At 35.2% G+C, this 19,546-nt stretch overlaps 1 protein-coding gene across 8 annotated transcripts in view; it reads right to left on the bottom strand.

The window, feature by feature from the left end:
- Positions 1 to 19,546, bottom strand: part of CBLB (Cbl proto-oncogene B) — a 200,051-nt gene that overhangs the window by 93,993 nt on the left and 86,512 nt on the right. For all 8 annotated transcript variants that reach the window (XM_037525620.2, XM_037525618.2, XM_037525619.2 and 5 more), the window contains exon 4: positions 18,976 to 19,122. In XM_037525620.2, the coding sequence (XP_037381517.1) occupies positions 18,976 to 19,122 (147 nt within the window). The remainder of the gene's footprint in view (positions 1 to 18,975; positions 19,123 to 19,546) is intronic.

Below are 19,546 nucleotides of genomic sequence, written 5' to 3'. Positions count from 1 at the left end.
TAAAAAATATATATACTAAGGGCTGCTGATTTAAGAAAGGTATGTTTTAGGGGCCTTCTTGGTGGCGCAAGTAGTTGAAACACAGCACTATGAAGCTATCTGCAGCCACTGCCGCCTGAGTTAGATCCCTGGCCAGAAAGCAATCCACATGTGCAGCAGATTTCTCCTGTCTCGCCTGCTGCTCCCCTCAGCAGTGTATTTCAGTAGATCTGCCTGTTCTGTTCCCCACTCTGTCTCTGGTGGATCCTCTCATGCCCCACATCTCTGGCCTGCACCCCAGCTCTTGTATGCATAAATAAATCTTTTTTTTAAAAAAGAATGGTATGTTTTATCTTTGTATGGAAATGTGAAGAGAAATATATCTTGTATAGAAAGTAAATAAATCAGCCAAGTTAGACACCTTCATTCTATATTACCACAAAACAAAAAATTAGCCTCATTCCAATATTAAGATGCATGTAGATCACACCTCCTTTAAATACCCTATAATTTTCCAGAGCAAATTATGAAAAAACCCACAAACTTCAAAAATTGTCTAATATAGCATGGTAGAACAACAATTTGCGAAAAGGACAAGCTCCATTTCCATGGTGCTTGTATGCATTAGAGTTCCTCACACTGTTCACTTGTGTTAAACCCAAGATACAAATAAGCTTTCATGGACCCTTTATTAAGGGTAGTAACAGCAAATAAGAACATAATTTGGTTAACTTATGCATAAAAACTTTGTACAACAGACACCCTTTCTTCGATCAGTTGAGCCAAACATTCCAATCTGGGAAGGAAGTGGGGGGTGGGAGGAAGGGGTCTTTCATGAGTGAAGATCAGATTTCTTTAATAATAGTAACAACAAGTTGTCTTAAAACCAACAATTAGACTCTAAACTTTCCAAAGAGGATTTCAACTTGCTATCATATTCTTTCCTAATACACACATGAGTTGGGGGGGGGGGGACGCAAAGGAAGAGAAGCAGAGAATGACTACTTTTCACACCTTTAGTTAAGCTGTGGAAACAAGACAGAGTGGTGGTTTCTACTACCTCTTCTAGAGATGAGGCAAGTGAAGAAAAATACACATGTAGCCTGTTTTACAAATATATAGAAACTTCAGTGTGCTAGCAAAGACCTAGGAAAAGGCAAAGAGAAAGAAGAGAACATAAAAACACTCAAGCTTTTAACCAACACAGAAATATTTTAACCTGTCTTTTTTATCACTTACAATATAAATCACTTCAATTTTAAGTTGAATTACCCTTAAAATCCACAAAAAAGCACAAAGTGTCATTTCACAAAGAGTGGAATACAAAACCAGCGGGTAGCCAGGCACTTGTGAGGACATGTGATATGATTTCAAGATCTTTCTATTCCCAATAGATCTTTAGATTACAATTTTAATGATGGTTTACTACTTGCCAGTCACCAAGTACTTTATATCTATTACCTGAATTTGGTACTTTAACACCATGAGGCAGATATTTATGCTCATGGTAAAGATGGGTAAATTGAGGCTTAAAGAGGCCAAGTGGGTTCTCCAAGAAAGACTACACATGTGCCAGACATTGTGTTTGGCCTAGAACAGAAATAAATGAAGTCACAGTCTAACAAATGCAAAGACTTGAAAAATAAAGTATGTTGTGCTATATGATAAGCCATGGAAAAGTGCCACAGAAACTGTCCCTTGCATGTAATTATTAAATAGGAATAGCAATATTAAAACTGACATATATGTCTTTATGATCTAATGCTAAAAGTTATCTAGAAAAGATGCATATGCCTTAGGAACTCCACCGGATAGAATGGTGAGAACAGATATCTTGTTTACCTTTGCCTAAGACAAACAAGGGTGGGGGGGGGCAACTAAAACTGAACTGTGCCTAGGAAATGCAAGGGGGGTATTTCGTGAAAGACGAACCTAGAAATTTCATCTTGCTTTCTACTTACCAACTTACAGAAATCTTTTTATTTATTTATTATTTGTTTGTTTGTTTGTTTATACATGCACTGAGTACAGTCAGAAGCGCGGGAGGGTGAGAGAATTCACCAGAGCCAGAGCAGGGAGCAGAACAGGCAGAAGGACCGAAGTACACTGCTGAGGGGAGCAGCGGGCGGCAGGAGAGGTCTGCGCGCCACGTGGGACCCTCCTCCCGTGCCCCGGGAGCAGCCGGGGATAGAACCGGCGCCGCAGATGCCGCGGGCAGCTTCGCAACCCAGCGCTCAACCACTGCGCCACCGGGGAGGCCCAGAAATCTTTTGATGACTTAAGAAAAGTGATGTAAATCTGTTCATATAATATCAGGAGAGATAAGTAAGGTCACATTATAATTCTGCTGTTAAGATAGTGTCCCATGGTCTGTCCACCGAAAAGACAATCAAAAAAACACTTTAAATCTTGAAAATAAGAGCGTCCTAATTTTAGAGAAAACAGGTTCAAACAGATTCAAGGAAACAAACCTATAAAAGATGCAAGCAGGCCATCAATCTACCAGGTTTGTTTCCCTCTTTGTGAAAGTAGACGACCATATGAGATATTCTAATGTCAAAATCCTGTAGTTTTTTAGACAAAAGTAAAAGGAGTGGAAGACAAAGTGTTAAAAGAGTGATACTAAAAAAAGACAATTTTTATGAAGCCACAAGTTCATAAAAAGCTATAGGTTTTCTTTTTAACTCAAAAATTCCTTGTAATAAAGAAGTTTCAACAAAGGCATTTGGAAATTAGAAGTTTTATATATACCTCGGGTGTGAATGATCATTATTTACATAGCATTTCTAGAAGGCAATTTGGCAGCGAGTTTCAAAAGCTACACTTTTTGACCCAAAAAGCCTACTTTAAGGGATTTTCATCTAAGAAAAATATGTCAAAAAATACACAGTAAGGCAAAGATTTATCCACTAGTCTCTTCAATACAATGATGTTAATAGCAAAAAATTAAAAATATGTTCTAAAGGAGTAATAGGACATGCTATAGCCATAGATTAGAATATTTTACAGACACTGACTTGTGTGTGGAAAAATATTTGTCATGGAAAGGTGTTCATGGGATATTATTAAATAGGAATAGCATTTGAAAAATTGGCATATATCCTCCATGATTCAATGCTAAGAACTATTTAGAATCACTGCAGTGAGGTACACAAATTTTAACTCATAACTGGTTTGTGGTAGGATTATGATTTTTTTCTATATTTCTATTCTGTTTTAATGTCTTAAGGAATGAAAGACATATTAAATGTTTTAAAATATATTATGTAATCACAGAAAACAAAACTTAAATCAGTACTTGCATACAATATGGTTTTATATGTAGAAAATACAAAAATACTTGCAAACTATGAAAATGAGAATTCAACATGATTGCTGAAAATAAGGCCTATATATAATCAGTTGTATTTCTATAAACAATACATAATTAAAAATAACTTAAAAACTTGACCTTTTACAATAGCACATGAAAACATTAAATAAATAGGATTAAAACTAAGGAAAGATGAGCAAAGTCAAAACACACACATATTCCCATACACAATTACAAATATATGACAAACATAGGGCTTAATACTTCAATGGATTGGTAGACACAATACTGTTAAGCTGTCAGACTCCCCAAATTGAGTCTTAGATTTAATACAACCTCAGTCAAAAATTTCAGGAGGCAATTTTATAGTAGAAATTGTTAAGATGATTCTATACTTTTTAAAGAACATGCAAAGAGCAAACAATAATCAAGCCAACCTTTATGAGAACAACACTAACAAACTTACTCTCTATATAAATTAAGACAGTTTGGTATTGGCACAAAGATAGACAAATAGCTAAATGAACAAACCAGAAACTTCTGCAGCAAATGCAACCAAATCTAAACACTGGATATGTTGCTTCAAGTATATATAAATGGCAGTGGTAATGAAGTTTTCACCAAGTGTTGCCCAGTTAAATTGATAAACAAATGAAAGAAAATTAATCTTGATCCCTATTTAATAACCATTAGTAAGAAAGATGAAACGATATAATTTTCTAGAAGAAATGTAAGAATATTTACAAGATGCTGGAGCAAGCAAAAACTTAAACAGCACCCCAAATGATCAAAGGATAATGGCTAAGAGGAATTAAAATCTGAGTTCATGGCAAGATAACAAAGTGAAAAAGAAAGGCATATATTGGAAGAAACATTTATTTGCATAAAATCAACAAAAAAGTCATGAATGTAATATAGAATTCCTTTTAAAATTTAATGACTACTCAAAATTTGAGCAGGTAATTTTTTTTTTTTTTTTTTTTTAAATACAAGCACTGGGTACAGTCAGAAGCACAGGACGGTGAGAGAATTCACCAGAGCCAGAGCAGGGAGCAGAACAGGCAGAAGGACCGAAGTACACTGCTGAGGGGAGCAGCGGGCGGCAGGAGAGGTCTGCGCGCCATGTGGGACCCTCCTCTGGTGGCCAGGGAACAAACTGGCGCTGCAGAGGCTGCAGGCAGCTTCGCAACCCAGCGCTCAACCACTGCGCCACTGGGTAATTTTTAACACATACAAAACAAAAATCAAAATGTTCAATACACACAAAGAGGTATTCAATTTAATTAGTCAGGGAAAATGTAAATTAAAAGCACTAAGATTTCACTCTATCCCAGAAAAATTAAAAAAAAAAATCATAAAGTGTTGGGGAGGATAGGAAGCAACAGGAATCTTTTGGCAATGCTCACCAATGATTATACTGGTAAACCACATTGGCTAGCTCCTAAAAGCAACTAAAGCTAAAATTATGCATAATTAGAAGCCAGAAATTTTACTCCTAAATATACACCTAATAGAAATGAATATATATGTTTTTAAAAGTAAAAATAGATTCAGAGCAGCTGAAGTTAATATTGCGGCAAAGGAGGAAGAATCCCAAAGTCCATAAAAATAATGAATAGGTATACTGTGGTCTAGCTATACAGTGGCGTAAGGAGACTGAACAAAGGATTGCTACATGTAAGAACTTGGATGAATTTCACAAATATAATAAAGTGAGAAGGAATCCAGATTTTTTCAAGATTATAATTGTATGATTTCTACTACATATCATTCCATGAGGTCTGAAGGCAAGTAGTGACTGCATGAGACTTGCTGAGGAGTTGGGGAAGAAGGGTTCTTGAACTGGAGGTAATTTACTATTACCCTCTTTAGGAAGCATTTATATTGCTATGGTCACTTCATGAAAATTCATCACCCTACCTTTATGATTTGCATTTTTTTTTTTTTAAGATTTAGTTATTTATTTATACAAGTACTGGGTACAGTCAGAAGCATGGGAGGTTAAGAGGATTCACCAGAGCCAGAGCGGGGAGCAGAGCAGGCAGACTGATGAAATACACTGCTGAGGGGAGCAGTGGGCCGCAGGAGAGGTCTGCGTGCCACGTGGGACCCTCACCTGGTGGCTGGGGATCGAATCAGCGCTGCAGAAGCTGCAGGCAGCTTTGCAACCCAGTGCTCAACCACTGCGCCACCGAGGAGACCCTGATTTGCATATGTTTATCTATGTACACTAGATATTAAAATTTAAAAATTTTACATTATAAATCTAAGATTAAAAAAAGAAACATGGGTACTGACAGAATGCCTGATATAATACAAAAGAAAAAAAAAGGAAACCAACTTATTTGTAATTTGGTCATTGATCTTTGTTGTTATGGTGCTAGCTGTTTAAAATCAATTGTGGTTCTGGGACAAAATGTCATATTTTAGCACTATATAAAGTAAAAATGTTTTATTAACCCATTCCTACTATTTTTACTTTCATCTGAATTTTGTCAGAAAATTCACCTTATTAACAAAAATGTGTTCAGAATCAGTAGCTCTAACTTGAAGACTAGCTTGATGAGAAGAATTTATAATACTTGATACATTTTGATTTTATTGTGTATGAAAAATTACATAGTACTTTGATTTCCGAGTCTGTTGATATTTTATAAATAGTTATTCAATAATCAAATCTTCTGTGCAATGACTTTGTTAAAGGATATGGACATTATGGAAATAGATTATCATGTTGTTATTGTTCTTGCTTTTATTCCCTTAAGAAAAAAACAATTATTTTCCAGCAACCCACAGAAAGGGCACATCAAAATCACTCTGGTCAAATAATCATCTCACAACTCATCATGGATAGACTGGTAGCCATGGTTACCAAGGGTATTAGATATAACCATTTTTCCTCATAAGAGAAAATTTCTGGCTCTCATAAAGACAGACACTGAGTACTTGTGATAGATTCTGTTTTGTAAAAAGGTTCATAACATGTTGCCTGTAATATAGACAGGCATCATTTCTCTGTATAAAAGGGACAAGTATATCTCTACATTCTGAAACTTAAATCTAGATTCAAACATTTTTATGAGTATAGACAAATAAGGAAAATTCCCTCAACATTACTACTAATTTGCTCAATAACCTTATTGATGTGACAGTCTTAATTTTTTTTTTAACTTTTGGCCTCACAACCTAATTTTTTAATATAATAACCAATAAGTTTACTGTAGTCATGAAATTAATATAAATATAATTCCATTTGGTTTTCTGGTCTTTAAAGTTTATTGGCGAAAAACACTGGGAAGAGAAACTGGAAACATAATAAAAATATGTCAAAATTCCATTTTTAATTTTTTTTTTCATTTAGCAGACATTGACCACAGAACAGAAGATTTTGATCTTTAAACGATGGACATCTGCTCCTTTCTTCCTAATGTATCTGTTCTTTCTATATTCAATAAAACCTGTGGGTTTCACTGATATGCTGAGGTCAGATTAAACAAAATTAGGATATTATATACCTAAAATTATAAAGTTCTACACAGAAGAACTTCAGCAAGGCTTTAAAATTATCTTCTCTTAAAAATTGAGAACCCAGCCTATATCACAAGCAAAATACACAACAGAATGCTATACAGTGACTTAAAAAAAGATGAACTCTTGCCATTTGCAACAACATGGGTGGAACTGGAGGCGTGATGCTAAGGAGAAAGTAAATATCCTATGGCTTCACTTATATGTGAAACATAAAAAAATGAAACAAAGGGTTACTCAAAACCAAATCAACAGCAAACCCTAGACTTCTGTCTGTCTAAGGTTACCAGAGCGGGAGAGAGAGTAACGGAGGAAAGCAAAGTGTGGAAGGGGCCCAATGGACTATGATAGACTATGGGTGCAGTATGTAACACACTCTGAAAGGCTGTGATCCTATGCCTCTGAAATCACATATAGTGCTGTAAAGCAATGAATGCTACCTTAATTTTTTTTTTAAAGTCAGTATTAAAAATCTTTATAAATCTCTCTACATATAGGGTTAGTTAAAGTAATGGATGAAGTCTGTTAGATATGTAAGTTAAAAATGAGGCAAAATAGAAAACTTCCAATGATACTTCTAAACTTCACAGGGTAAACTGTATACATAATGCTATATGTATAAATTAGTTTTCCCCGAAGCTTCTCTTAATAGGAGAAACACTTGATGATTGCAGAACAAAGCTAAAACAATGCTAAAAAGGAAAACTAGTTACTGTTGTTTCCTACTGTTAAACATTCATAAAGAAGAATAAAAAGAAACATTAGTCATCTATTAATGAAATATAAATCCTGGCCTGTTGATCCTAAACAGATTTAAGCTTGCTATTAAGTCACAAAGAATCCCTCTCCTAGCAGAACATGACACCAAAGACTACACAGAATCTTGAGGTCCTAGCCTACTCACAAGCTAGCAAGTTTGTCTACCACAATTTCATGGATGCTGGGACAAGACACAAGGTTTATGAGTCAGAGTCTAAGGAATTCATTACAAGAAAAATAGCTGGAGTATCAGCGTTTTCTTGAAAGCATTTGCAATGTGAGCTCTTCATTTTTTTTTTAAGATTTATTTATTTATTTATACAAGCACTGGGTATAGTCAGAAGCGCAGGAGGGTGAGAGAATTCACCAGAGTCAGAGTGGAGAACAGAACAGGCAGACTGACGAAGTACACTGCTGAGGGGAGCAGCGGGCTGCAGAAGAGGTCTGTTGTGCGCCATGTGGGATCCTCCCCAGGTGGCTAGGGATTGATTCAGCTTTGCGGAGGCTGCGGGCAGCTTCGCAACCCAGCGCTCAACCGCCGCGCCACCGGGGAGGCCCTGAGCTCTTCATTTCTACAAGGCATTCCATAGATGTGCCATTTACACAGTAAGTTTTGTAATTGTAGACAAACCTAAGGCTTAGGGAGCCTAAAATTTATAATGATAAATAAGCATACCTGTCCTTTGATCCGGAAAGAAGTATCACCCCTGTCTTACAAGGCTGTAAACCCAGGTCTACATGCCTTTGTTTCAGAAGGAGAAACTCTTTACCTACTGATGAGAAACAGCTAGCAGACAAAGAACAAATGTTTAGAGGGATTAAGGAGAAGGACCTTTTTGAATCAGAAATTTTTAAATGCTTTATGAGAAATTTTTTCTAATATTTTCATATGGAATGCCTATATACCATGTAATTTCATTTAAAGTAGTTTGAAATAAAACATTAGAAATGATGCCATGAGTCATTAAACATGTTCGTAAGTGTTGGGCTTTACGTTTACCTGCATGGAAACTAAAAATGTACAGTATCAGAAGTTCTGAGAAGCAGACTGAGTGGCTTAAAAATTCTGTTTTATTGAATTAAAAACTGATCAGCTAACTAGATCTAAGCAGTGAAGAGATGTGAAGTCTCCTTTTTTAAAAACAGGATTCCACATAGGAAGGCTTTTTAAATGACATTTGAGAAACAGTTTTGAAAATTTCAGGGATTGACTTTTACTCAGAATTCTTCAGGAAATACTAATGGTCTCAGTGAATGGTGTCAATGATAAATATATATTTCCTTATTTCTCAGAGCAGAGCAAAAAAGAAAAAAAGTTAACTAACGAATTCTCAAGATGGGGAATAGCCAAATATTGGATATGAATAGGCTGGACTTTAGGCAATAAGGTTATAATTTTAGTGTTAGGGATCTTAGAAGTGACATAAGAGATGATTGCTTAGACTCCACTCCTAACATGGCTGGCTATAACACACCAACAGTTCTGGTAGAGAGCCAGACACATTAAGTTACTTAGTGCACTGCAGAATCCAACACACCTATTCAGTGCACACTCAACAGCCAACATACCCACTCAGTACAACACTTGAAAATCAACACATGTATTAGTATAACATGAGGTTTGATTATAAAGCTGACTTCAGACTTTGAAGAGGGGACAATAAATTAGGTTGTAAATTCCTCGTGATTCTAGTTTGATTTCTCATACCATCACCTTGTTCATCACTCTCTATTTTTAAAATCCTACCTTCCTTTAGCATCTATGACACCACACTCCCCAAGTTTTCTCCCCTTACTTTCCTGAAGACTCCTCCATTTCCTTAAATTTCCTCTGTGCATATTTCATCAGAATTTAAGGATCTGTCCTCCTCATACCTTCTTCATGGTTAGCACCAATTGCTATAGTGGCTTCATATAGCTTTCAGAGATTATAAACTCAAATATCTAGGGAGCAGGCAGACAACCGTAAGTGAATGAGGTCCAAGTAAACACTGCAGTGAACTGTGGTAAAACACATTTAAATCAGGCAGCTGGCACACAGGTTAAGCCAAGTCTTGCCTTATCAGAATTCAGATGTAGAGTTGCCATGTATAGAAGATCTAATAGACATGAATTTGTCTAGGTGTATAAAATTGAATACATGGCAAACTAAACTTACCTAGATGCCTAATCTCTTCTTCCTACTTTCCTGTCTCAATAATGATAGAAAGTACTCAAATTCTAATTGCATTTTTATATAATTTCTTAAATTTATTTATATGTCCTGCATTAGTATTACACATGTGAGAATACACATTATGTATTTTATGTATATGTACATAACCAGACAACAGAATATGCTCAAAAATATTCAGCAATAAGTTAGAAATAAGGAACATAATCAGATGGGTTTGAAAACCATTGTTCAACTTCATTGTCCATATTGCAATAACACTGACCCACCTAAAATACAAATGTGAGCACTTCCGACTTAAAACCTATCCACTTGTGTCCATGTCTCCAATATTCTCAGGATTCCAAAGTACAACACTGCATATAGAAAAAATGAAGTCCAAGGATCAAAAATTTGCAGAGCTCTCAAAGTACAGTCCAAGTGCAAGAATAACAATTTGGTTCTTAGTCAGGGGTGTTCTGAACATGGACCAGAACCCATCACCCTTTGTTAGATTCCATGTTCACCAAGGAAATGTTCTGGATATGATGTGGCACCACATATAATTTATTGGCAGTGACAAAGCATCCCCATTGGCCTGAAAGTAGCATTAATCACTGTAAGTTAATGAGATCATTACTGTGGATTAGCGAGCTGTCTGTAAACTGACATAAATTGCATCCATCCTCTAACCATACCCTTGGTTTGAATGAAAGCAGGTTTAAAGAATGAGAACCAGATCCTAAGTCATGGTGGTTTCTCTGAGATAGATGTCACTTAATGAAGGCTTGAGAGAAGAAACCTTGAAGTTACTCTGTACCTTTCTTTGGAACTACAGAGACACATGACAATTCAAGCCCCCAAGAAGCATAATCCATTGAATGAACTACTAAGCTCCTAACTAATATATGGGCAATCCATATAAAACACCAGCTACTCCACAGGGCCTGACCAGTCTAGTTAACAGTTAAGTTACCACTGTGCTATTCCTTGGACATTTTCCTGATGTGACAGAACTGAATCTTTGTATGTACCGGCTTCCCTAAATTGAATACCTACTGCTTAACAGTCAAAAATTATAATTTGGCCTTTTATTTGCTTTCTGTATCTAGGAACTTGTTGCAATGAATTGGAAAAAAAATAGTCTTAATGTTTATTTTCCTGATGAATATGAGGATACTTTTTTTTTTTTTTTGAACACACAGTGCGAGGAGCTGGCTAAATAGAATTCTTAAATAGTAACTCCTTGAGGTCTATTTTAGTTATTTTTCTCTAGAACTCCCTGCTGCAGTTTCCTTATAAGTACTTCATTTCTATTGTCCACCTCTCCTTTAAATATGATTAAGTTACATGGATTTTACTAAAAGGGAAGTTGATCTAGTTATTAAGCTAGATAAACATATCTAACTCACTGGAATGTTAACTAGCCCATTGTCCTTTGTTTCTTACTAAAAGTGAAAGGAGAATACAGGAAACCAAAGATGGTCCCTACCACTTCCCCAGGAAATCAAAGGTAGAGGCAATGAACTGAGCTTCAAATAGGTCTTTTTTCCCCCATGGTAAGCAGGACAGTTTCTTATATTCTACCCTACTTTACATAATTTACGTGCAACTTTAGAAAAATTTAAATTTTTAAATTTTATTTTTAGATTTCTAAGGACTAAAGCACCAACATCATACAAAGTAGAATATTAAGTATTTTTAATTTAGTAATAAATATACTAATGGAGTTTTTAGCAAGATTAAGGATTTAAGTTGATTAATTATTCTACAACATAAAGTCTTGCTGTGTGTACATGTCAGCAATGTTAGGTAGATTTTAATTATTAACCTTTGCAACAACTTCAAGTAGTATTTATCATCATCACACATATTACACAAATGCAGAAACTGATGCATGAAGAAAAAAATAACTTGCCCTAAGTGACAAAGCTACTAAGTGTCTTCAGTCAGAACTAGGACACAAATGACCTTCCTACAGGCCTACCCCAAGCATGTTGCCTCCCAATTACATACGCAAGTCCTGTCTCTGTCTCACACATACACATGCACAGGGACACACACATAGCTCTCATTTTCAGCTTATTTGAATTGAATGAGCAAGTTTGTAAAAGTCTAAATATGAAACACTGTGCTAAACTATCTCAGGAAATAAAAATACTACTATGCATTACAAATAAGTTCTGATGTCATAGTGCATACAGTCTAATGGAAAGTCAGATAGACAACATAATCTTAAAATATGAAAATAAATACAATTTCAGCAATTGCTTAGAGGAATTTAAGAAGATGCTGCTGGTAATGATGGAGGGAAACGAGAATGAAGGGATTAGTGGGAACTTTTATATAACAAAAGTAATAAAAATCATTAAGTGAAAATTTCATTATGGACAGATGAAAGAAAAACAAAAGAGCTAAATAATCCAAATGAACTGAAGAACAGGACATAGTAAAAAAGGAGAATTTAAATGTTAGAAAAAGAAATCATGAATCCAACCAGTAATCACTGAATCTCTGTTATGGTTACAGTACCTAAATTATTATGTTTAAAGATTATATAGAAAATAGAATTAGCATGTGAAAGCACTGAAACTACAGTTTGACATAGTAACTCTAATAAATGTATCATTTCACTAATTTGTGGATTGAAAAGTTAATGAGTTTCTCAGTAAAGCAGGAAAGACCCACAGCATAAATATGCAGTCAATAACTTAAAAAGTGTATCTAAACAAAACAGGAAGAGAAAGCATGGAGTAATTACAGTTGGACATGTGGGGTGGTGTATATTAGTGAGAGAAGCCAGAAAACATAACTTCTAACTTAGACTTGAAAAAGAGCATCACAATTCTGATATTGTAGAAGAGAGAGGGCAAGAGAGTGTTCAGGAGTGAACCTGCAGGAACTGGTTACCATAATGCAATCTGCAGATAATAATTCATTTAAAAATTTTAAGCTGAGAATAGACATCATGCATCCATCCAATTATGCATAGTCAGTTACATGTATTCGTGTTGACACATTCCAGGAAATGTGTGCCAGGTTCTGAAAAACAAAAATCAGTCAGGCACGATTCCTACCTTCAAGGAACCTTTCCAGTCTAGAAGAAAATGCATTGCAAACATGCTAGCAGTTCACTACAATCCAGTGTGACAGATGTGAGCACAAGCGCCTGGGAGTATGGAGTAGGGACACCCAGATCAGAGTGGAGTGTGACACTTACATCAGGGTAATCAAGAGAAGCTTCCAAAGTGGAACACTAGATAGGACATGGGAGACTGAAATAAAGGTACAAGATAGGGAGAGAAAGACAAGGAGGCATGACAAAAAGCAGCAGATTAGGCCATAAGTAGGGTGTTGAATGGCTTATTCTTTGAGGAAGAGCTGAACACTACAAGATGAAGCTAGTAAAAACAGTTCCTAAAGATTGTTGTGTTAATGAGATTTTTAGATTGTAACCTAGAATCAATAACTAGTCATTGAAGTACTTCGAGTAAAACATTAGAATAATTAGTTCTGCTTTTTTAAAGAGTACACCAGCTACTAAAGACAAGAGGACCAATCAGAAAGCTGTTGGAGTAACCCAGGGAAAAAATTTAGACTTAAAATTAAAATGAAAGATGAGAACTTGATGTAAAGTCAGGATGGGGCAGAGAGATACATAAGAAGATTCAGGGAGTTTGAAGCCATGGTTCTTTCTGAATTATAATTTGGCTGGACATTCATGTCTAAATCACCTCAATGTCAAGAAGTGCTCAGCACCAGTAGCACAGGTACGGCTACCTGAGTTGCTATAGGAAAAGTAACTGTCACCCAGATCGAATCACATCAGTGGATATTTTTTAGCAGCTAGGAATACCTTATTTGAGCCTCTGGCTTATTATTTGTGGATTATAAACTACTAATCCAGTATGTGAAAATTCTGTTTGGTATTGGTTTCATTTGCTGAAATTTACTGATACACACACACACACACGTATATATACGTACGTGGGTGTGTGTGTGTATATATATACTTATATATTCAATAATTTTACCTCTCTTTTCCCACATATTTCTAATAGTCTGGTCAACAGACTAAAAGCAAAAGCATGACTCAAATAGGGGTCTCCCTAGAAATTAACTGCAGAACACGATGGGTTACTAGTCCCCTTTGGAGTCTGGCACTGGTCCTGAACAGCGACATGGCCCCTACCATAGGTTCAAATCAGTTGAGAAGTACAGAAATGAAACATAAGGTATACGGCAACTAAATACTTTTGTCTGCTGCCTGTTTTTATGATGCCTGAATCCTAAAATTGCCTTTAGAAGCCTTATGAAGTCCAGTGAACAATAGCTTTCTCCAGGAGTTTTAACTCAAATAATATTTTGTTCTTTTTATGATACTTTTTGGAATAAACAAAATGATACTTTTTGGAATAAACAAACAATAATACTTTTTACACTAAAAGCATCTTTATGAAAACCATAATCTGTTTTTAGAACTAACCTCAATAGTTTTATTTTTGAAAACAATACCATTTTCAAGTTTAAAGGCACTGGTTAGGTCAAATGAAAGCATTCTCACATGGGCCTAATATACAGCAAAATAAGTGACAGCAGTGCTTCCATGTGATAAACAAGTTATGAAAATAAAACCTAGTATTAAAAGCTCAAGGAAAATAAAAGTATTCAACCTTTAAAATGTTAAAGACAAATTAATCAGCTTTCCCAAATAAGTGAAGATAGGAGACAAAGATACAAGAGTTTGGGAAATAGAGCATTTAATTAAAATTTCAAGAGGACAAATTCCTACAACTCTACAATCACCCAAAGCTAGATAAAGAAGAAATAGAGCACCTAAACAGACCAATTACAAGCAGCGAAATTGAAATGGTAATTAAAAACCTCCCCAAAAACAAAAGCCCAGGACCTGATGGATTTACAAATGAATTCTACCAAACATTCAGAGACGAATTAGTGCCTATCCTTCACAAACTCTTCCAAAAAATTGAGAAGGAAGGGACAATACCAAACACGTTCTATGAAGCCAATATTACACTAATACCAAAACCGAATAAGGACAACACAAAAAAGGAAAACTATAGGCCAATCTCCCTAATGAACACTGATGCAAAAATCCTCAATAAAATTTTAGCTATCAGAATCCAACAATGTATCCATAAGATAATTCACCACGACCAAGTTGAATTCATTCCAGGGGCACAAGGATGGTTTAACATCCGAAAATCAATCAACGTTATCCAACACATCAACAAAAAGAAATATAAAAACCATATGATAATATCAATAGATGCTGAGAAAGCTTTCGACAAAGTGCAACACCCATTCATGATAAAAGCCCTTGAAATTCTTGGGATACAAGGAACATACCTCAACATCATAAAGGCCATCTATGACAAGCCAACAGCCAGTATCATTCTCAATGGTGAAAAGCTGAAAGCAATTCCATTAAGATCTGGAACAAGACAAGGATGTCCACTCTCACCACTGCTTTTCAATATAATACTGGAAGTCCTAGCCAGAGCAATAAGACAAGAGAAAGAAATCCAAGGAATCCAAATAGGAAAAGAAGAAGTCAAACTATCACTATTTGCAGATGATATGATAATATACATAGAGAACCCCAAAATCTCCACAGAAAAACTAATTCAACTCATCAATCAATTCAGTAAAGTGGCAGGATACAAAATCAACACGCAAAAGTCAGTGGCCTTCCTATACACAAACAATAAATCTGAAGAAGAAGAAATCAAAAAAACCACCCCTTTTATTATCGAAACAAAAAAAATCAAATATTTGGGAATAAATCTAACAAAAGAGGTAAAGGACCTATACAAAGAAAACTATAAAACACTGTTAAAAGAAATAGAAGACACAAAGAAATGGAAAGACATCCCCTGCTCATGGATTGGAAGAATAAACATTATTAAAATGGCCATCCTACCAAAAGCAATATACAGATTCAATGCTATTCCAATCAAAATCTCAATGGCATTCTTCAAAGAAATAGAAAAATTATTGATGAAATTCATATGGAATCACCAAAAACCCCGAATAGCCAAAGCTCTCCTGAAAAAAAAAAGAAGGAAATGGAGGCATCACACTCCCAGACTTCAAACTCTACTACAAAGCCATAATCATCAAAACTGCATGGTATTGGAACAAGAACAGACATACAGACCAATGGAATCGAATAGAAAATCCAGAAATAAACCCACAGATTTATGGTCAACTAATCTTTGACAAAGGAGCAAAGACTATGCATTGGAGCAAAGAAAGTTTGTTCAATAAATGGTGCTGGGAAAACTGGGTCGCTACATGCAAAAGAATGAAGCTTGACCACTACCTCACACCATACACAAAAATCAACTCAAATGGATTAAAGAACTAGACATAAGACCTGAAACCATAAAATACATAGAAGGAAATATAGGCGAAACACTACGGGATTTGCACATCAAAGACATCTTTACAGACACATCACCCAAAGCAGTGATAGTGAAGAGAAAGATAAACAGCTGGGACTACATCAAATTAAAGAGCTTCTGCACAGCAAAAGAGACAATAACAAAAACAAAGAGAAACCCACCAACTGGGAGAACATTTTTGCACCCAACACTAATGATAAAGGACTGATCACAAAAATCTGCAAAGAGCTGATGAGACTCAACAACAACAAAGAAAATAATCCAGTCAAAAAATGGGCAGAAGAGCTAAAAAGAAACTTCTCTGAAGAGGAAATGCAAATGGCCAACAGACATATGAAAAAATGTTCAACATCACTTGTAATCAGGGAAATGCAAATCAAAACTACCATGAGATACCATCTCACACCAGTGAGAATGGCACATATTAAAAAAACTAGCAACAACAAATGTTGGCGAGGATGTGGAGAAAAAGGAACTCTTGTGCACTGTTGGTGGGAGTGCAAACTGGTCCAACCACTATGGAGAGCTGTGTGGAGATTTCTGGACCTACTAAACATAGAGCTTCCATATGATCCAGCAATTCCACTCCTAGGTATTTACCCAAAGGACACAGAAACATCAATTCCAAAGAGCACCTGCACTCCTATGTTTATAGCAGCACTGTTTACAATAGCTAAGCTTTGGAAACAACCCAAATGCCCAAAAATAGATGACTGGATCAAGAAGATGTGGTACATATATACCATGGAATATTACTCAGCATTCAAAAAAGATAAACACATGCAATTTGCAGCAACATGGATGGCACTGGAAGGGATCATGCTCAGCGAAATAAGCCAAAAAGAAAAAGAAAAATACCGGATGGTCTCACTCATAGCAGGAATCTAGAAAACTTAAATAAGGGACCAGAAAAATGAATAACTATAAGAAAGCGAAAATCAAAATCAACAAAAAACTATGAACCAGAGACACTTTTTGAGGGGTGAGGGGCGGGAGGGGAGGGATTGGGGTCAGAATGGGGGGGGTTGCAATTGTATGGGGAATATAAAAATAAAATTTATTATTAAAAAAATTTAAAAAAAATAAATAAAAATAAATAAAATTCTAAAAAAAAAAAAAAAATAAAATTTCAAGAATACCCCATTTGATTTAGTAATAATTTCACTCATGTAGCAGTTGAAGAGAAATTTCAGCCTTTGTTATCTATGGTTATAAATAAAGGGAAATAAAAATGTTTCAAATGCATAACTTTCTATGGCTTAAGGTGCCAGAAAAACAAGCTCTTCTCTTAAAAAAAAAAAAAAAGTATGATCAATCTTTCCATTTTTTACTGACCTTCTGACAGACAACTAATTTATAACTCACCAGAATTTTCAGTTTTTCAAAGAAATACCACAATTCGTTATACAGATTTTTTTTTAAAATTTTAAGATAGTTTATTTTGAAGGTTATGAGCTGCCTGCATTAGTGTTAATATATGAACTGTAACTTCAAGAAATCCTCTCAGTTCTTACTTCCAGTAGCTGGCAATCCTTTTCTGTTTTCTACCATTCACAAATATTTAATTTGTATAGTCTTGGCTGTTTCTAATTCAAATGCGTATGGATCTTTTTTTTTTAGCTCCTCATTTGTAAATAGATACATGAGCATTATATTACTCCTACAAGAAAGCTGGTGCTAATGGAAGCTTGGTATTTCCTCCTTAAATGTCTAAAAATAATTCAAAATGCATTTTATTTGAGAAGTGGAGAAAAGGCCTCAATATTCTGAAAGCAAAAAAATTATGTATCTAATTAAAGGTGCATTGCTTTGTGTATAAATTCTAATCATGGTGCTAGCTATAAACACAGCACACTTGGTAAAGGAATCAAAGGGGGAAGCCCAATGTTACATGTAATTCATCAGCATCTGAGGACAAGACCATTAAAAGTGTATAAAAACACTGTGTATGTCTCATTTCATCAGTTAATGTATAAATACAGACTTTGAAGTACATAATGAAAATAATAATGTGTAGGCAATCACTATTCTTCCTTAATACCCAGCCATATTTCTGCCTGGATCCAAGGAAATTTTGAGGGTGCTCTCTCATCAATGAGGACCCTTTGCTTCCTGATGCTTAGTTCTCGATCATCTTACTGAAAGATTCCCAACAAAGTTTTGCAAGCTTTAAGTCATGCTGACTTCAGACATTCAGTTCCTATTACTTGCCAGGATTGCCTGAGTTTGTGTCTGAGTAGTAAAGCACCTACAGGATATATCTTTATTTAGCTACTTTGTGATATAATGCAACTTTGTGATCACATCACCCTTCATTTCTATATCTTGTGTACACATGTATACTGTCTGTGCATAAAACAAAGAAAGCCGGAACTAGGGTGTTAAGGTCTTCTTTCATCTCAATTTCAGATCTTAATAAAGCTTATATAACACCTCTAGGAAGCAGTTTATACCATTTATAAAGTATCTATCTCTTTTTTGTCTTTTGTCTGTGTCTTGCGGGTATACTTAGTTATCAAAAGTTATGAAATTTCATGTATAGAGATGTGTTGTTCTTATACACCTCTGCTTCTTAGAGCAAAGTATTTAACTCAATTGACTACTAATTTAAGAAATGTCAGGTAACCGATTTTATTTTGTAGTAACATAAAACTAGTTATTGAGGTATACATTTGGTGATTAAACAAAAGAAAATCAAAACACTCAAGTGCATTCTTAAAACACTACACCATAAGTAAAATCCATACCATCTAAAATTACAAACAGGTCTAGGTCATTCAAAGATGGATCCAAACTATAAAATGATTTTTACTTACTTGTCGCCAAAAAACTTTCTCCAGAATTCAGCAGCATCTGCTTTTGTGATTCGAAAGTTATCTCCCTGGAACTGACCGTTTGGAAAGATTGCTTTGATTTCTGCCAGCATGTGACTGAAGATAAGGGACAGTTTTGTGAGATTTCGTCTGTAGACACAAGTAGGGGGGGGAGTGAAGGAAAAAATAAATAAATGTATATCTACATGTGATTTAATGGTCATTTATGTAATATGAAAATTAAATTATGTACATTATCAATGTAAATCTTGATGGTTGATCATGATCAATTTAATAACACCCCAAAAAACAATGTTTATAAAGACTGTGGATTTAAAATTCCTTTCATTCTATTATTCATTCACACATTCATTTAATATAGAATTCTATTATTCATTCACACATTCATTTAATATAGAATTCATGAGTTTAATGAGGAGACAAAACATCATATAGTTAAATATAAATGCTAACCAAAAGACAGAGTGATTACTCTTTTTTTGGCAAGATTTATTTACTTATGCATACAAGAACTGGGGTACAGGCCAGAGGTGTGGGGAGTAAGAGGATTCAC

This window comes from Talpa occidentalis, unplaced genomic scaffold (genome assembly GCF_014898055.3).
Source record: "Talpa occidentalis isolate TD23 unplaced genomic scaffold, MPIMG_talOcc4v2.1 talOcc4.4, whole genome shotgun sequence".
Lineage (NCBI taxonomy): Eukaryota > Metazoa > Chordata > Mammalia > Eulipotyphla > Talpidae > Talpa > Talpa occidentalis.
The sequence above is the reverse complement of the archived record's forward strand: the minus strand, read 5'-3'. Positions and strand labels throughout refer to the sequence as shown.